The following is a 17738-nucleotide window of genomic DNA, read 5'->3' on the forward strand; positions in this document are numbered from 1 at the left end:
CAGAGAGCCCGATGTGGGACTCGATCCCAGCACCCCGAGATCATGACCTGAGCCGAAGGCAGCGGCTTAACCCACTGAGCCACCCAGGCTTTTTAAGAATTCATTGTTCTCTTTTGATAAAAGGACTATTTCAAGATGATTTTTTTTTTTTTTTTTTTTTTAAGAGAGTATGAGTTTTGGGGGGTGGTACAGAGGGGGAAAGAGAGAGAGTCCTAAGCATACTTCGTGTGGAGCCTGATGTGGGGCCTGATCCCACGACCCTGAGATCATGACCTGAGCTAAAATCAAGAGTCAGACTGAGCCCCCCAGGTGCTCCAGTTATACTCCCTTTTTAAAAGAATTTTTGCCAATGCAGATCTACTGACAGCATGGCAAAGTAGACCCAGTCCCAAATGATTTTTACATATAAGGCTTAAAATACTGAGAAAATACAGGGTTGGTTGATCTGTTCCCTGCTGCATTCCAAATTTGAAACAGGAGGCTATATTTTTCTCAAGCCCTAAAGGAATTCAGACTGCTTCTTTAACTTAGGCCTTTATCAGCACATGGGTTGTTTTAATTTAAGTCAGAAGAGACTGTAGTGGGTATCCGTTTGTCCCAGCTGCCACAGGATTTGGTTCTCTAATCTCTTTTCCAGCCTCTGCTTTTAAATACTTCCAGTGATGGGGGAACCCACTACATTTGTTAAATTGAATTTTGTCTATTTTTCATTATAAGAATGCTACATGCTTATAGAAATTGAGGGAAATGCCAAAAGGCCTGCAGAAAGGGGAGAGGCCCCCTATACCACATCCAGAGGCTCCTGTACCTTTTCAATTTCCTTTTCCCCCATTTTTGATATATGAATATTTTGTTTTATTTTCTTTTTATACTTATGAGCCAAATGTGTACAATACATGGTTTTATGTAGTTTGCTTTTTTAATTCTTTGTCAGTATAATTTTTGGTAACTGTCAAATTCCATTGAGTCTTTTTTTGGGGGGGGCGGTAATTGACATTTAGATGTTTCTCTCACTGTGTCTCTCTCACATACTCTCATTCTGTTATTTTACTTAATCCGGTATTGAATATCTTTGTGCATATGGAGCACCTGACTTTGAGTCAGTCTGTTTTGCTTTGGATAAGAAATATATTTAGAAAGTTCTTTATTATATTAACCCCACATTTGGGTATCTATAACTAGAACCATTTCATCTTAGTGTGGAAGCACTTTAAAGATGGTACAGATTTTAGGGATCTGCAGGGTTTAAAAATGCATGCTAGCAAATAAGCAAAGAGGGAATGATAGAAAATCATTGGCAACCATCAGTGTGATAATTGGTTCAGTAGGGGCAGCAAATGAAACTGAAATTATTGGGTAGAAGATTGTTGGTAAACAGAATATCCACATGACTCCTAAGTATTACCCACAGGGTACTTACCAGTTTCAAAGAGAAAGGTACTTTTACAGCAGTGAAGTCTGGTGAATGACAATTTTAACCAAGTGATCAAACCGAATATTACCTGCCTCGTGGTGGGGCTCCGTGGTCAGTACCAGCATCTGCTGTGTGAGATTCTTGGCAAAAAAGTTGAATCTGAATCAGATCATGAGGAAATTGTCCAGCTTATAGGACATGCCACCAGACAGCTGGCCTGGATTCTTTTTAAAAGGTCAGTGTTGGGGCGCCTGGGTGGCTCAGTGGGTTAAGCCACTGCCTTCGGCTCAGGTCATGATCTCAGGGTCCTGGGATCGAGTCCCACATCAGGCTCTCTGCTCAGCGGGGAGCCTGCTTCCTCCTCTCTCTGCCTGCCTCTCTGCATACTTGTGACCTCTGTCAAATAAATAAATAAAATCTTTAAAAAAAAAAAAAAGGTCAGTGTTGTGAAAAGGGGTTGTAGGGTTGCCCTAGATTAAAGGAACTGGAAGTAGCAGGACAACTATGTGCCACGCATTTCCTCGCTTGAATCTTGGATGTGAGGGAGACACACACACTATGAAGGATGTTACTGGGAAATTTGAGTGTGGGTTATATTTTAGATAATAATGTTGTATTACTCTTCGGTTTCTTGGTGTCATAATGGTGTTGAGGTTGGGTAGGGACATGTTCTCATTCTTTGGAGATATATGGTGCAGTGTTTACAGATGAGGTAGCCCCTTATTTCTGTATTTTTGCAGAAGGGTTTGTTTTGTTTTGTTTTTATGGATTTCAAATGGTTTGGGAAAAAAGTGGTATATATATGTGTGTGTGTATGTATATGTACATAATCTACTTAGAGAAAAAAATGTGTACACAAATGTTCACAGTGCTGAATCTAGGTAAAGGGTATAGGAGCATTCATTGGGCTGTTCTTTTAATTTTTTGTAGGTTTGAAATTTTTCAAGATAAAAAATTTTAAAAGAATCCACCAAAACATTCAGCTGTGAGCGGAAGCAATCTGCATATTAGGCCTTAATGCATTGGAAGCCAACAGTTATGTTCCTCTAGGGACTCTTCTGAGTATCCACAGTGATGAGAAATCTTTACAATGGGTTGCTCCCCACTGAACAAATGATACAGTTTGCTTCACATGTGTGGTTTCCTCTTCTGTGTGAGGTTTGAAGTCCGGGCCCTGCCTGTGCAGTGCACAGTCTAATGGCATGGATGTAGCGGGTACACAGATATGTATATGTGTTTTCAACCTCTCTTTTTTCTTTTCAATTTTTCCAGTTATAAGAATTATACCCTTGTAACTGTCTTTGGAAACTTGCATCAGGCCCAGCTAGGCGGGGTGCCTGGGACTTACCAATTGGTTCGAAGTTTCTTGAACATCAAACTTCCGGCTCCCTTGCCTGGACTTCAGGTACTGGCATCTTTCTCCGTGTGTTGAGTTATACACCTGCAGCAGTCTCTCTCAGATAGGCATTTGCAGTTAAAATGAAGTGGACATGTGTAAACTGCTGTATGGCAAAGAGTATGGGGCTAGGAGGAAGGCTCAGGAGCCTTGGAAGGCTAGTATTAGGCTGGGTTTGGCTGCTCAACTCAGAGCGGGGGAAGGCACAGGTGGGGGGACGGGCAGGATGTCACTAGATTCTTGATGTATTGGGAAAGGAGGCCCCGTAGGACTTACTGAAGACTTGGATGTGGGTGTGACCGGCAGAATCAGGGATGACTGTTGAGGTTGCTGGCTCAGACATCTGAAAGATTGGAGTTAGATATAGTTCCTAGAATATGACTGTTCAGCCCCTCCTAGTCCAGTTGGGGGAATTACATTTTTATACCATGTGCAAGGCACTAAACTGGAGCTTTGTACCAAGGGTGGTGGGATACAGAAGAGGCTATCTTTGTAAAGGATATGGGGTTCGCAGTGCCCTCTAAGGATAGGGGTTTATCTGCCAGAGGTCTTGGAAAAGGGTATTTCAATTGGAGGAACAGCATGAACACATACGTGGAGGCAGGAAAGGGTATCTCGCATCTCAGTCGTGTGGCAGGGCTTGGCAAACATCTGGCCAGCAGGTGTAGGTCTGCAGTACCAGTGTAAAGAGCTCAAAGGGGTTTAGAAGTGACACAGTTGGATCCGGTTTTATAAAGAGTCCAGTGGGGGGAGTGGTTGAGGGACCGAGAAAGGAAATCTGAGACCCACCTGTCCGGAGGAGTTGGGGAGAAGTGGAGAGAAAAGTAATCACAGTCTGCCAAGATGATGACAAAACCTGTTTGAGGATAGATAAGCTCAAGTTCAGGGAGACTGGGAATGGGGTTGCCTTCTCAGCTCCCCAGTGTCTGCCTAATACTGTGTCCAGAACCAAAGTACTCAATCAGTGGATGAACTGAGGAATGATTGAGAGTGCCAGTATCCATCTGACTGGTCTCAGTAGTGAACATATTATAAACTCAAGTGCAATATTGATGGTCTCTTATTGCTCAGTAAACATCTTCAGCCCTTGCTCTGCGGGGGTTGTAAGGATGAGTGTCTGTGAATTGTCACAGAACATGTCACCCAGATACTGGCTACTAGAATTCTATGCTGAACCCACAGGCTGGCTGTCAGTCACGTGGGGCACGTAATGCTCTTGAAGAAAAGCTCTACAGCCAGACTGCGTTTACCAGCTTACCTTGGACAGGTTACTTCATATCCCTTTGCCTCAGCTTCCTTGTTTGTAAAACAGGAAGGGAGGATGCTGTTAATGGTCCGCACCTAGCAGGGCTGTTTTGAAATTGAAATGACTTTAATGTGAGGAGAGGTGAGTGCATCAGAAAGCCGCCAGCTAGCTTCGTTTGCTTGTTTATTTGAGCATCTTTCCTCTTCTAGGATGGAGAGGTGGAAGGCCATCCTGTGTGGGCATTAATTTATTACTGCATGCGCTGTGGGGACCTGTTTGCCGCTTCACAGGTGGTTAACCGAGCCCAGCACCAGCTGGGAGAGTTTAAAACCTGGTTCCAGGAGTACATGAACAGCAAGGACAGAAGGTATGGTGAATAAGATGGTGCATCCAGAAGAAGCCATGTGGAGTCAGCAGGGCGGCCCCCACTGGCATCGCCCTTTGACCCGTGCATGACTCAGAATAAGCTCCTGCTTAGAAAAAAAAAAATGAAGTTTAGAAAGCAAGTGGAGCTGTCTTGGGAATAGCAGTTGAGAACATTAAAAGAGCACCGTTCTGATACTGCTGTCTAGACTTACGTGTGTGTGTGTTGGGCATTTCTCTGTACCCCAGTGGGAGGGACTGTGGTTGGGAGAGTGATTTGACCACTCTGTGGATCCCAGGCATTTCAAGCGTGCTTTATAAAATGAAACTGTTGTATTCCACTTCATTTAACATGTGGTGCTTTTCCAGTTGGCCCACTATGAAAATGTTGCCACATACTTTGTAGCTCGAAGGCTAGAATGAGAAGTTAGTAATTTTGAAATGTAATCACTGAAACTAAGCCAGGGGGTTATTTCTGTTTGTCTTTAGTTCTCTTCCATTAAGGAACTGCTAGGGATTAATTTTTCTCTGGGTTTTGTTAATGTAATTAGACTTTAGTTGTTACTCATTCAAATCCAATTTTAAATATACGTACATGTATCTGAAGGAGAAAATGGTGGTCACTCCATTTTCTCCTGTGGAATACTAGAGTTACTTTTCTTTTCTTTTTTTTTTTTTTTTTTTTTATTTGTCAGAGAGAGAGGGAGAGAGAGCGAGCACAGGCGGACAGAATGGCAGACAGAGGCAGAGGGAGAAGCAGGCTCCCTGCCAAGCAAGGAGCCCGATGTGGGACTCGATCCCAGGACGCTGGGATCATGACCTGAGCCGAAGGCAGCGGCTTAACCCACTGAGCCACCCAGGCGTCCCTAGAGTTACTTTTCAAGTAGTTTTTTAGGTAGGGTCAATAATGCCATGTCCAGAGATCATCTTAAACCATAAGCCCCTGTCTTGCTTATAGTAGAGAACCCTAGTGCAGGGTTCATGGCTTAGGGTTTCCCTAGAAGAAGACCCTGAGACAAGGATTTGAGTGTAACTAGTTTATTTGGGAGGTGATCTGACATGTACAAGGGAGTGAAGAGGCCAGAGGGGAGCTAAGACAGGTAAGGGAAGGGCTCACTCATGTCTGTCACAGCTTGAGGACTGCTGCACAGTGGGCTGGAATATTAATTCCCCAGCATTTCTCACCTTTTCCTGAAGGTCTTGACAGGAGGAAGATGGTAGGTAGGCAAGGAGATGCAAGTGCTGGTAGCGGCATGGCGGGTCAAAATAGTGTGGTACCCAGGGGCTACAGTTGGGGACAGTGTCTGTGAAGGAAGCCTTCCTAGCTCTGTTACATGGTTGGGGCCTTGGGTGCTTTCAGATGCCCTTGAGGGTCTTTAGTGTTTATGTGGATCTATGTGTTCCTTGCCTTTGTGTCTTTAGGTTGTCTCCCGCCACGGAGAACAAGCTCCGACTGCATTACCGCAGGGCCCTCAGGAACAACACGGACCCCTACAAGCGGGCTGTGTACTGCATCATTGGCAGATGTGACATCACTGACAACCAGAGCGAAGTAGCTGATAAGACCGAGGACTACCTGTGGCTGAAGGCAGGCGCTGCTTCCCTTGCCTGAGCAGGGCATTCACCCCTTCCCTCTGCTCACGTTCTGCATGCAGCTCGTACCTGCTTAATATGTGATGCCAGCAGGCTCCAGGGCTAGTAGACTTCCTGTCTCCTGACCCCGTTTTCTGTTGTCTGATTCCCCGTTAGTCACCACAGCCATTAGCACAGCCTTGAGCTGCCGAGCAGCCACAGCTCTGCACGCCTGGCTCAGGAAGTAATTTGTACCAATGTGTGTGTTTCTCTTGGGGGTTTAGTTGAACCAAGTGTGTTTCGATGACGATGGCACCAGCTCCCCACAAGACAGACTCACGCTTTCACAGTTCCAGAAACAGTTGTTGGAAGACTATGGTAAGATATCCTGAACAGAACCACCTTCTCTGTCTGGTCACCCTAAGGTCACAACTTAGCTTTCCTCTGGGAAGGTCCTTCATCTCTGAACTCTGGATCTTCAAAGCCTAACACAACAAAACAGTGATTGTTGAATTCAGGTAGAGGCCATGTGAGCTTTTAGCAGTGTATACAGTGTATAGCAGTGTATACAGTGTTTAGCAGTGTATACAGTCACATACCGTAAGCTCTTCTCCCTAGTTCTTTGAACTGCCCCGGTAGAGCTTTGCTCGGGGACAGACACAGCGAGGACTTGGCTGTTACTTCCTTGTGGGTCTCGTAATGTCCGTATCTGAGCACAGATGAGGGGGAAGTAGCTCCCCTTCCTTACTGGGTAAGAATTTGGGGAAGAAAAGATCCCGACCTATGGTGAGCATTTGTTGAATTCCCACACCCGTGAATCTGAGTGAATGGAAGCCTCTTTGAAATCTTCCTTCCTCTCCTTGTTGAGTGACTCTTACCAGGGTTAAGGGGAGCAACAGCCTCTTTTATGTAGCATTTTAGGGCCTGTACTCTCTTGCTCTCCCGCCTAGTGCAGGTGGTCTGGGTTTTACAGCATGACCCTACTTGACAGTTGTGTTGTGAAGGCTGGAGAAGGTTGTGGAGCCAGGTCGTGGTTCCCACGGCAGTCCACAGTCCACTGTGTCTGCCAGGGCCCCTTCATCCCTCCAGCAAGGGCTTCTGCTGGGATCGGGGCTGCTGATTGTCTGACTCCTGAGTCCGCTTTGTCTCCTGGCCCGCAGGCGAGTCCCACTTCACGGTGAACCAGCAGCCCTTCCTCTACTTCCAAGTCCTCTTCCTGACGGCACAGTTCGAAGCTGCCATTGCTTTCCTCTTCCGCATGGAGCGGCTGCGCTGCCATGCTGTCCACGTGGCACTGGTGCTCTTCGAGCTGAAGCTGCTTCTAAAATCCTCAGGACAGAGTGCTCAGCTCCGTGAGTATTTGTCCGCAATGGCGTCACCCTAACATACCCCGCATCAGGCGGCAGCAGACACGTAACTGCAGCCGGCAGGGATCTGGGCCAACAGTCTGAATCCTTCTGGAACATTGTAGACAGCACTGTACAGAGTGCCAGCCCTGTGGCCAGTCAGGCTCTCTGTTCAATGGGAGTGGAAGACACAGTCCCTAGAGTCGGGAGTCATGTTCCCGTTACGGCCCTAACTGGACACCCCAGCAGCCCCCTTCTGTGAATGACTGCCTGGGTGGGAGGGGAGAGTCAGAAGAGAGGCAGGAGAAAAATGTGGATGAATGCCTGCAGATTTCTTAGTGGTGCAGCACAATCGCCCCAGAGCACACACCATAACCTGAAACCAGTGTTCTAGCAATTTACTGTAAAATGTCATTTCCCACACTCTGTGGAAAGAAATGGAGTGCAGGGTACTGAAGCTTATTGGCAAGTGTTGGCCAGGCTGCAGGACTAGATGCTGCTGGGGGTTTGGATTCCTGTAGCCCCTGGCTTCTGGGTCATAGTGGCAGTGGGTGTGACCGTGTCTGTCCCCCATGGTGCAGTCAGCCACGAGCCCGGCGACCCTCCCTGCGTCCGGCGGCTGAACTTTGTGAGGTTGCTTATGCTCTACACCCGCAAGTTTGAGTCTACAGACCCGAGGGAGGCACTCCAGTACTTCTACTTCCTCAGGTAAAACTTGATTTTGACCATTTACTTGAGCTGGTTTTGGTTTCTGGCATCCTGAGGACTATCAGAAGCCTCAAGGCCATGCCAGGAACCACGTTGCTTTTGTCTCCTTCCAGGGACGAGAAAGATAGTCAAGGAGAAAACATGTTTTTGCGCTGCGTGAGTGAGCTTGTGATAGAAAGTCGAGAGGTAGGTCAGTCCCTCTTCTCTCCCACCCACAATTTGCAGTGCACATGCGCATGCTACTGTGTGGTCCCCACAGCATGGCTGTGTTGGATATGGTCGGGGGGGGGGTTCCATTCTCTTGGGTTTCTTGGTTTCTGATAATGAAAATACTGATTCAATCTCACTGCGTCCTGGTTTATGTAAAACTCTTCCTACCTCCCCTCTTTTCTTCCCCCTCCTACATCTCCAGAGAATTGGGGCTTATGCATATATTCTTTCCCAGTAAATTGAGTAAACTTTTTGTCTCCACAGTTCGATATGATCCTTGGGAAACTAGAGAATGATGGAAGTAGAAAGGTGGGTTAAATGCACCCGTAGTGATATGTTAATTGGCAGTTAGGGTTGTATAATTGTCAAAAGAATGTAGTTAGACTTCAGGACTCAAGATGCAAATCTGAATGAAATTACTTAGTTTAAAAAACGAAGAATGAAAATCACGGGCTACAAATAATGCCCTTGATTTTAACACACATTTGTATTTCTCTGTAAAATATATAAATTGATGATGAGGTAGCTTTTTGTCATTAGTAATCTTTACACCCAATGGAGGGCTTGAACTCACAACCTAGAGATCAAGAATCACACACCCTTCTGATGAGCCAGCCAGGTGCTCTGATTAGATGGCTTTTTTAAGTCCCAAGGACTCATTTGTTCATACCTGCCATTTTTTGAGCCGAGAAGACCACATTTCTGCCATTCTTGGCTCAGAAGATATGCAAGGAAAGAAATTGTTTAGTGCACCTCCTGTCCCCAGATAGCAAAGTTAGCAATGTGCTTGACCTCTCTCAGAAGGTGGTTGTGAGGGCTCAGAACTTCACACAGACCCCAGAGATACAGCTGTGCCTGTGAGCCTTAGTGATTCCCTGCACCGAGTCACACGCTTGGGGAGGCCTAGAGGAGGGGCAGAGGCCTGGGTGTCAGAAACCAGTCCTCATCTGCCTCGGACATTCTCCCTGTGGCCCTGGGGAGACACCGGCCTCTCTCAGAGACTCACTTTCCTCACTGGTAAAAATGGGTGGCTTGGACCCAGCAATCTCAGGATGATCTCACAGGGCTCACACTCTCCAGCTCAGAAGAAAGGCCAGTGACCGTGCCGGTGACAATGGCCATGCTTCTTGAGCAGTGACATTTGCCAGGCACTGTGCTGAACGCTGCACAGGTGTTTTCTGATTTAGCCACCATGATGATAATCCAACAAGGTGCTTTTCAAGTGAGGAAATGGAGGCGAAAGAGGCTCATTTTCTTGAGATCACACAGCTGGTAGGAAGGGGAACTGGAATTTGACCCCAGAGCCCATGCTCTTCACTCTTCTTCTGTGCTGCCTCCCTGGTAGAAGGAGAGGCCACCCTAGCTCTTCTGTGCTTCCTAAGGCCTCTTACATGCTCCTGACCATTGGCTGCTGGTGATTGTGGATGGCGATCTTTTTAAAAAATATCCTGACACCCCTTGCCATATATTTTTTCAGCGCTGAGTTTCTTGCCATCTGTCTTAGAAAGGAAATCCAAAATCTTTCCGATATTTTATGTGAGTCTCCTGATTTTTCCACCTAGTGCCTACTCATCAGCAAATGTAAGATCATTGGCTATTTCACCTACCCTCTGGATCATTTTGGACAATTAACAAGCACAGATGTCTTATTGCAGGCTCCTCTGTGCTGCCTGTGAGTCTCCTGCTCCATGTGTCCTTTCCTTGGTTCCTTTCATGTGTTTAATAGGATCTTACATCTTCAAGAAAGCCAGAGTCTAGCTGATGACATATATGCATTGCCCAGGGCGAGCATTTTCAGTAAAAGTAGTTTTCAGATTCCAACTGCTTCTCTGTGTTTAAAATAACAGCTCTGTGCTCCTGTCCTCCTCCTCCCCTCCATAATTTGTCTTGTCAGCCTGGAGTCATAGATAAGTTTACTAGTGACACAAAGCCTATTATCAACAAAGTTGCTTCCGTGGCAGAAAATAAAGGACTTTTTGAAGAAGCAGCAAAGCTCTATGACCTTGCCAAGGTAAAATGTGCCCTTTTCCTTCTCCTTACTTAATAGATTTGTCAGCCTTTTGGCATTAAATGCACAAACGTTTTGACGATGCACTGCTGTACCATACCACTGTCCTGCTGAGGCATTGTCTCCTAGTGCTTAGGCAGCTAGTGATCTGGTCAGGGTGAAATTCCCATTTTACAGAATTATTTCTGCCCATAAGGTATTTCTGGCCAAACAGGAGTAACATATAGCAAGGATATCCTGCAGGCTGTGAGCTCTAGTCTCATTTGGCAGCAGAATAAACGTCCATCACATTTCGATGGTGAAACTTTGGGTGAAAATGCCTTCCTGCTTACCCTTCTGGTAGCCACAGACATGCTGGTGAACACTGTGTGTTAAGGAAGGAAATGACAGCTGAGGCGTTTTGAGAGAACTAGAATAAGTATTTCGACATTAAGAACATATGGTGACTGCTGATCATTGTGTGGCCTAAAAAAAGATTATGTTCTTTTTTTTTTTGTAAACTGAGAAAAGTAGGCCAAAAGAAGGTTTATAATTCATTTTCTTAAATTTAAAGATGTTTTGATTGGGTTCTAATTAAGATGTAGAAAAATATACAAACATTAAGTGTACAGCTTGGCGAATTTTCCGTGGGTATATATCTGTAACCGTCATCCAGAATAAGATACAGAACCGTTTTTATCCATCATATCAGAAAGTTCCTTCTTCAGGTTATTTTGTTTTTCCTTTTCTCTTTTACTGATGATTTAACCAATTCCTTCTTTAATTTTAAAACAATTGGACAGAATGCTGACAAGGTGCTGGAGCTGATGAACAAGCTACTCAGCCCCGTCGTGCCCCAGATTAGCGCACCACAGTCCAACAAGGAGAGGCTGAAGAACATGGCACTCTCCATTGCGGAACGGTAAGGCTGAGAGCTGGCTCTGAGGCTCTGCGGGGGCCCAGTGACAGTGCCCACCAAATGCACCCTCAGTTCTACTAGTCACATCAAGTAGTCTCCCAGAGACTTTCCATCCCTCCAGGACTGTTGAGAATTCTGTTTTCCCACTATCAGACTTTCAGAGTTTTGCCGGAAAGCAGGTATGAAAGCACATCTCAACATTCTAATCCTGCACTAAGTGTTTAATTCTAGGCATTGTACTCCTCTATTGCCTGTTAACAGCCGTCTCTAAGACATTCTGGGACAAAGCTAGCGATGGCTCGATAGGGAATTCTTAAAGGTGGTAGTGGCCAGTGTTTAAGAAGGTACCTTCCTTCCTTGGTGAGATAACTGGATTATCGGACTTGAACTGATGGAACTCCCAGGCTGAGGTAACAGTCATTACTTTTTGTGCCCTCTACAGATACTCCTGATAAAGTGTCCCAGAGAAAATTGGGTTGGAGATGCTTTCCTGGGGGAGCACGGAAGAACACTCCTTATCAAACAATTCATTTAATAAACAGCCCCTCAGTGGTAGCTGCTGGGCTTTTGGCCCATCAGAACCTCTCATCCTTTCTGGAGATTTGGATGCTTGAGGTGGGGGCTGAGGCCAGAGAAGTGTGCTTCATGCAGAATATTTATAGATGGATTCTTTGCAAATCCACTGTCAACTTCTTGGCCATTTGAAAAGAAACACTACTTTCTACTCCTTAATTCACCTCATCTAGAGATTTCAATAGATTTTGACACTTTTCAAATGCTGTTCTAAAGTTAGAAGTTGCGCAGAAATTCATAATTACCCCTGTCCCTTTTGTCTTTCAGGTATAGGGCTCAGGGAATCAGTGCAAATAAATTTGTGGACTCCACATTCTATCTTCTGTTGGACTTGATCACCTTTTTTGATGAGTATCACAGTGGTCATATCGACAGAGCCTTTGATGTAAGTTTCAAGAGGGGTGTTTGAAGTACAGGTTAATATTTGCCCTAGAAATTCAAAACACTTCATGGGATTCATTTAAAACAAAGGAAATGTTACCACATTCTTTGCCTGTTAAGCAAAGAAGACAAGCATGATCCTAGGAATTGGAAGGGAATTTTTGTGTTGCTCTTTTTTCTTCCTCTTTTCTCCCTTATTCCTTTCCCCATTAGTCTGAAAACAGAGGCTTCTGAAAGTAACTTGAAATCTCTGAATTTTGTAATTGCCTCAGAAAATGAGATTAGGAATTAAGTTAGCAAATTAGAATCAAAGCCTTTGTGTGGTGGGGAAGCAGCATTTTCTACTAAGAAGCCCTTTATAACATGTTTGCTGCTGACTGTGTTTAAGGAGATGAAATGACTGTGATGGTTGTATCATAAGCGGTTGGTGGCGTTTTGTTTTAAACAGATAATTGATCGTTTGAAGCTGGTGCCCCTGAATCAGGAAAGTGTGGAAGAGAGAGTGGCTGCTTTCAGAAATTTCAGTGATGAAGTGAGTCATTTTCTTCCTGCATTATGGATTTTTTTCCCTCCATTTCTGCTGAAAGCTTTTGTTTTAATATAGCTGATAATGGTAAGAGTCCTTGTAACCACCTAGACTGACTTTTCAAAGGCAAGTCCAATTTCAGATATCCTGGGTTGGTTTTTCTGTGAATTCACCTGTCTCCATCAGATTATTGTCCAAATTCCTGACTCAGAAAACACAGTCGCTTTAGTGATTAGACATTCTCGGGGGAACAGATTTCTGGTTGGTCCTGTGAGGTTTGTTTTAATTCCATATTACTGACTTGTTCTAGAGGGTGTCTTGGTGCTGAACTCTGACCTTCTTTAAATAGTTCCCTTGAGTGTCTGACACATGCTCCATGATGTACTTCCTTCCTTCCCTGCTCTGAACTGTTTTGTTTTGAGAAGCAGAGCAGTGACCGTGGACTCAGTTATCATGAGCACATGACACCCAGAGCCACTGTCCCTCTGAAGGGTTTCCAGCACGTTGCCATCATCTAGCTCAAGAGTACTCAGTTGGGCTGCACACTGGATTACCAGGAGAGCTTTAAAAAAAAATCTTCATACCCAGACCCTACCCCCAGAAATTGTGGTTTCTCTGATCCAGACTGGCCTCTCCATGCAGCTGAGATAAAACTCTTCTGTAGAACCATGGACACTCAGGGCAACTGCCTGGTTCTGGGGTGTCATGAATAGTGTTTCCATTTAAAGCTGTTACTCCCTAAGCAAATACCTTTTGTGAAAGCATATTTCTGTTTCAGAAGAAAAAGGGAGGCCAGCTTCTGCCCATTTTGCCAGCTGTGGTGCTCCCAGTTTAGGTCTTACCCCTTTCCCACCTGCCCTTCATACCTGCTGTCAGTTCCGCCCCAGACCCTTGCCCTTTTGTTACTTGCCTTCCCCCAGGATGGATCGTTCACTGCACTGGGGACTGAAGCGGTACACCTCCTAGGCACTGCCTTTGTAGGCACTCCCAAGGACTCTGCTAGGGCTGTGCACCTGAGATGGAAACGTTCTGGCAGGTGTAAGATAGTAGGGAGTGGTGGGGACTAGAGAACTAATGTGTGCCTCCCTACCTACTGACATTGAAATCCAGACTGCTTTTGGTAATCACTCTTCTGGCCAGTCCAAGTGTACATGGTGGTCAGATCATGTCAGCATGCATTTGGCTCCTGCCTTCACTTAGGAGAGGTGGCATAAAGAAAGGAGCAGAAGAGTGACCCACCTCACCAGAGCAGCCTTGCCTGAGTTTTGCTCTCACACTTGACATTTCAGTGCCTTTGGCTACTTTTTGGTGACTCTGTAGTTCTCTACCTGGCAGCTATGGAAAGTGGTGTGCCCAGGCCTGCCTGAAGTGTGTCCCTCTCCCCCAACACACACACACTTTTTCTTGTCCCCAAGACTTGGTTCTTTTTCCTTTACTTTATGTGTTTTTCTCTGTGCAGATCAGGCACAACCTCTCAGAAGTACTTCTTGCCACCATGAACATCTTATTCACACAATTTAAGAGGCTCAAGGGGACAAGTCCATCCTCGGCATCCAGGCCCCAGCGAGTCATCGAGGACCGTGATTCTGTAAGATCCCAGCATGGATCAGAACCATCGCTGAGAACCACCTTTCTGGTCTGCCGTCCATAGCACCTCATGAGACGCTTGCTCCTGATCCCAGATGCTCCTTTTCCTTACACTTAGCAGCTGGGTAAACCCTTTGTCAGGAGTCTCTCTAAAGAAATTGAACATTAATGGGATTGCTGCTCTTAAGCTTTTTTTTTTTTTTTTTTTTTTGGGTAAAGCGGGTTTGAGGGGGGCAGGTGTCTGCCAATATCACTCTTTTTTTTGAAGAGCACACATGTAAGCCATGGTTGAGGGGGGTGACCTTGGGCAGAGGGAGAGAGAGAATCTTTTTTTCTTTTTTCTTTTTAAGATTTTATTTGTTTATTTGACAGAAATCACAAGTAGGCAGAGAGAGAGGGGGGCTGGAAGCAAGCTCCCTGCTGAGCAGAGAGCCAGACTTGGGGCTCGGTCCCAGGATCATGACCCGAGCCGAAGGCAGAGGCTTTAACCCATTGAGCCACCCAGGCGCCCCAAGAGAGAGAATCTTAAGCAGATTCTGTGTTCATCGTAGAGCCCAATGCAGGGCTCCATCTCATGACACTGAGATTAGGACCTGAGCCGAAATCAACCGACTGAGCCACCCAAGTGCTCCATGCAAATATCACCTTTTAAAAACGCAAACAGAATACTAGTTTGTAGTGATTCCATAGGAATGTCCTATGCATTTTAAAATAGGAAGGTTATTTTATGAGTCTTAGCACTTTCCCCAGAACTATAAATACTTTGGCCAGCCAACACACGAATTTGATGCAAACCCTTGCTTCTGTTCTCCTCTGAGCCTTACAGTGACCTCAGAGAGGTCTCAATGGTAGCAATTGTTAATCCCCATTTTACAGCTGAGGGAACTGAGGCCCAGAGTCAGGAAGCAGTTTGCTTTTGTGGTCCCCTCAGGGGGAGGTGAAGGAGCCGTATCTGTAAGTGTCCCTTTCCACTGCCTGAGGGTCAAGCCAAGTCCGGGTAGAGGCCTGGAACTCATGGTATGTGTTGTCCGGTTGATTTGATGAAAAGAAAAAGGTGTTTGACTCAATTAGCAGTCCCTTTCCCTTGACTTCCCCATCTAGTCTTCTACCTCCAAGGGTGTCTGGGCTCTCAGCTGTGACTCCACAGGCACTGTCGTCACTGTACTGCCGTCTAGTGAGTGAGGGCGGAACTTTGCACCTTCAGCAGCGTGGAGAACGGTGCTTGGAGTGGTCCGCTGGTGGTAGGCCCATCCATGCGTGCCCTGAGGCAGCCGCCAGTCTGCCATCCCCCCTTGGCAGGCAGGATCCTGAAGCACATTGACAGTAAATGTCAGGAGGTCCTCATGAAATAAGTGGGCTCACCGTGCCTGGACCTTGGCAGGCGAGTGTTGGAAGTGGTGGGCGTTTCTGGTGCTCTTTGTGCTGCCCACAGGCCAGAGGAGGGCTTTGCTGCAGAGTAGAGCCGTGGCCTAGCAGGCCTTTGTCCCATATTTGAAAGGAACTGTTTCAAGACCAGCTGAACTCACATTCTGTGTGTCTTAATCTCTCTTTTTTAGGCACTTAGTCTTTTAAGTATCGCGAATAAAGCCATTCTGTCTTCCTCTCACCCGTTACTCCTTTTTTATGAGGGATAGGGATGAGTAGGGTCAAGAAGAGACTTTTGTGTAAAAGCTGCCCAAGGAGTGGCTTCCTGACTTACTGTGCAGTGCTGCTTGGTAAGGGGATGAGCCCCTTTGCTGAACACCTGTAAAGTTTATGTAAAGTCACTCCAAATCAGGCATGAAAGCTCATACACTTTTATACACTGTTACTTACTTATTTACTTACTTATTTATTTTTAAGATTTCATTTATTTATTTGACAGACAGAGATCACAAGTAGGCAGAGAGAAGGAAACAGGCTCCCTGCTGAGCAGAGAGCCTGATGCAGGGCTCGATCTCAGAGCCTGATGCAGGGCTCGATCCCAGGACCGTGAGATCATGACCTGAGCTGAAGACAGAGGCTTTAGCTCACTGAGCCACCCAGGCGCCCCCTTTTATACACTTTTAAAGAAAATCTGATGGGTACTCTTCATCATAAAGTAAATATTTCTTTTGGTTTGGATATTAATTAAGACATATCCTTGTTGTCAGTTTATTTCACGTTATCAGGCAAAAACACCTTGGCTTTCAATTTTTCTTCTTATGTGATCTTTAGGAAGCCTAGTAAGTGACCCTTGGGTTTTCCTTAAAAGTCATGTTAATGGTCTAAAAGGTGTTTGTAGACTCTCCCTTTCTACTCCAGATACGGTCTCCTTTTTTGCTGCTATAAGCATGGAACATGTCTCAACAGGAGACAACCTGAAGCTGTTCTTCTAAGTTTCTTTATTCCAGAGATAGTGTTTTATCATTTGCAAATCAGAGTGAAAGTTATCCCCTTTTGTTTTGTCTTGTTTTTTTTTGTTACTGGAATGACTTGAATTAAAATCTTTTTCCCTCCTGGAACATCTAAGAATCTCATGAATATTATTGCCCAGCATAAGGGCCCAGCACTTATGTCAGGAGAGAGCAAATGAGAGGAGTGAAAGGAAAGAAAAGGGAAGAAGCAGGAGAGAAAGAGAGCTGGAATGGGACTGGATACTTCTGTGGGGGCCTGAAAACCTCAGATTGGAGGCAGGTAGGCAGAAACCAGCCAGGAGAGAGTGAGAGACGCAGAGCAGTAAAGCGGGCCGTCTGAAGCTCAGAGCTGTGTCCAGAGACAGTCGCACGTGGCAGGCGAGACAGCTTGCCTGGCAACCACATCTGTCTTTTACTTAGTAGAAGGGCTTGGGGACTGGGGCCCCAGCGGACAACCTTTGCTTCCTCTACACCGTGCGGGCTGTGTGACAGTTGAGGGTAAATCTGGCCCTGACACCAAGGGGTAGAACATGGAAGACCATGGTGGTTGCTCCCCAGGTAGTGCCCCGACTTGGAAGTTCATTAGTACTCTTCTCTTCTTTTCCCTTTCTCTCAGCAACTCCGAAGCCAAGCCCGAGCCCTGATCACCTTTGCTGGGATGATACCCTACCGGACGTCTGGAGACACCAATGCAAGGCTGGTGCAGATGGAGGTCCTCATGAATTAAGTGCCATGCTTTGAGGGGCTTCTGGGACTGCACGCTGTCAGTACCTCAGGCGCACGGGCCCACTGGGGTGGAGTTTCTGGTTTTGTTTCTGTTGTGTTTTGTTTTGTTTTGTATTATGTATTTTTGTCAGCACTAATAAATTTCTTTGATTTGTATTTCTTTTCACATTCTTTTATTTTCATTATTTTGTTTTGTTTTGTTTTTACTTTGACATTTTTTTAAAACTTTTTATTTGTGTGGGTGGAAATGTCTTCACTAGTGCTTGGGCCAGAGAATGATAGGCTTATATAGGCATCTGTGATTTGGTTAAAGTTGACCTTAAATGATTAAAAATTCACCCAAAATGCGCAAGGAAATGAAGCCTTTGGGAGTTGCTTTTGTTTAGACCCAGTATTCCATATGGCAGGG

The 17738-nt window shown here is 45.6% G+C and overlaps 1 protein-coding gene across 4 annotated transcripts in view; it reads left to right on the forward strand.

The window, feature by feature from the left end:
- NUP93 (nucleoporin 93) overlaps positions 1 to 17485 on the forward strand; it is a 109568-nt gene extending 92083 nt beyond the window's left edge. For 3 of the 4 annotated variants that reach the window (XM_004744217.3, XM_004744218.3, XM_004744219.3), the window contains 14 exons: positions 2687 to 2819; positions 4266 to 4423; positions 5842 to 6007; positions 6276 to 6369; positions 7152 to 7343; positions 7919 to 8045; positions 8159 to 8231; positions 8520 to 8564; positions 10150 to 10266; positions 11046 to 11164; positions 12002 to 12119; positions 12564 to 12647; positions 14101 to 14229; positions 17220 to 17485. In XM_004744217.3, the coding sequence (XP_004744274.1) occupies positions 2687 to 2819; positions 4266 to 4423; positions 5842 to 6007; positions 6276 to 6369; positions 7152 to 7343; positions 7919 to 8045; positions 8159 to 8231; positions 8520 to 8564; positions 10150 to 10266; positions 11046 to 11164; positions 12002 to 12119; positions 12564 to 12647; positions 14101 to 14229; positions 17220 to 17330 (1666 nt within the window). In that variant the 3' untranslated portion in view covers positions 17331 to 17485. Of the gene's footprint in view, positions 1 to 2686; positions 2820 to 4265; positions 4424 to 5841; positions 6008 to 6275; positions 6370 to 7151; positions 7344 to 7918; positions 8046 to 8158; positions 8232 to 8519; positions 8565 to 10149; positions 10267 to 11045; positions 11165 to 12001; positions 12120 to 12563; positions 12648 to 14100; positions 14354 to 17219 lie in introns of all 4 variants that reach the window. The other variant, XR_006605578.1, reaches the window with a different exon arrangement.
- Positions 17486 to 17738: the final 253 nt, after the last annotated feature.

This window comes from Mustela putorius, unplaced genomic scaffold (assembly GCF_011764305.1).
Source record: "Mustela putorius furo isolate JIRA1106 unplaced genomic scaffold, ASM1176430v1.1 tig00000174_pilon_pilon_pilon, whole genome shotgun sequence".
NCBI lineage: Eukaryota > Metazoa > Chordata > Mammalia > Carnivora > Mustelidae > Mustela > Mustela putorius.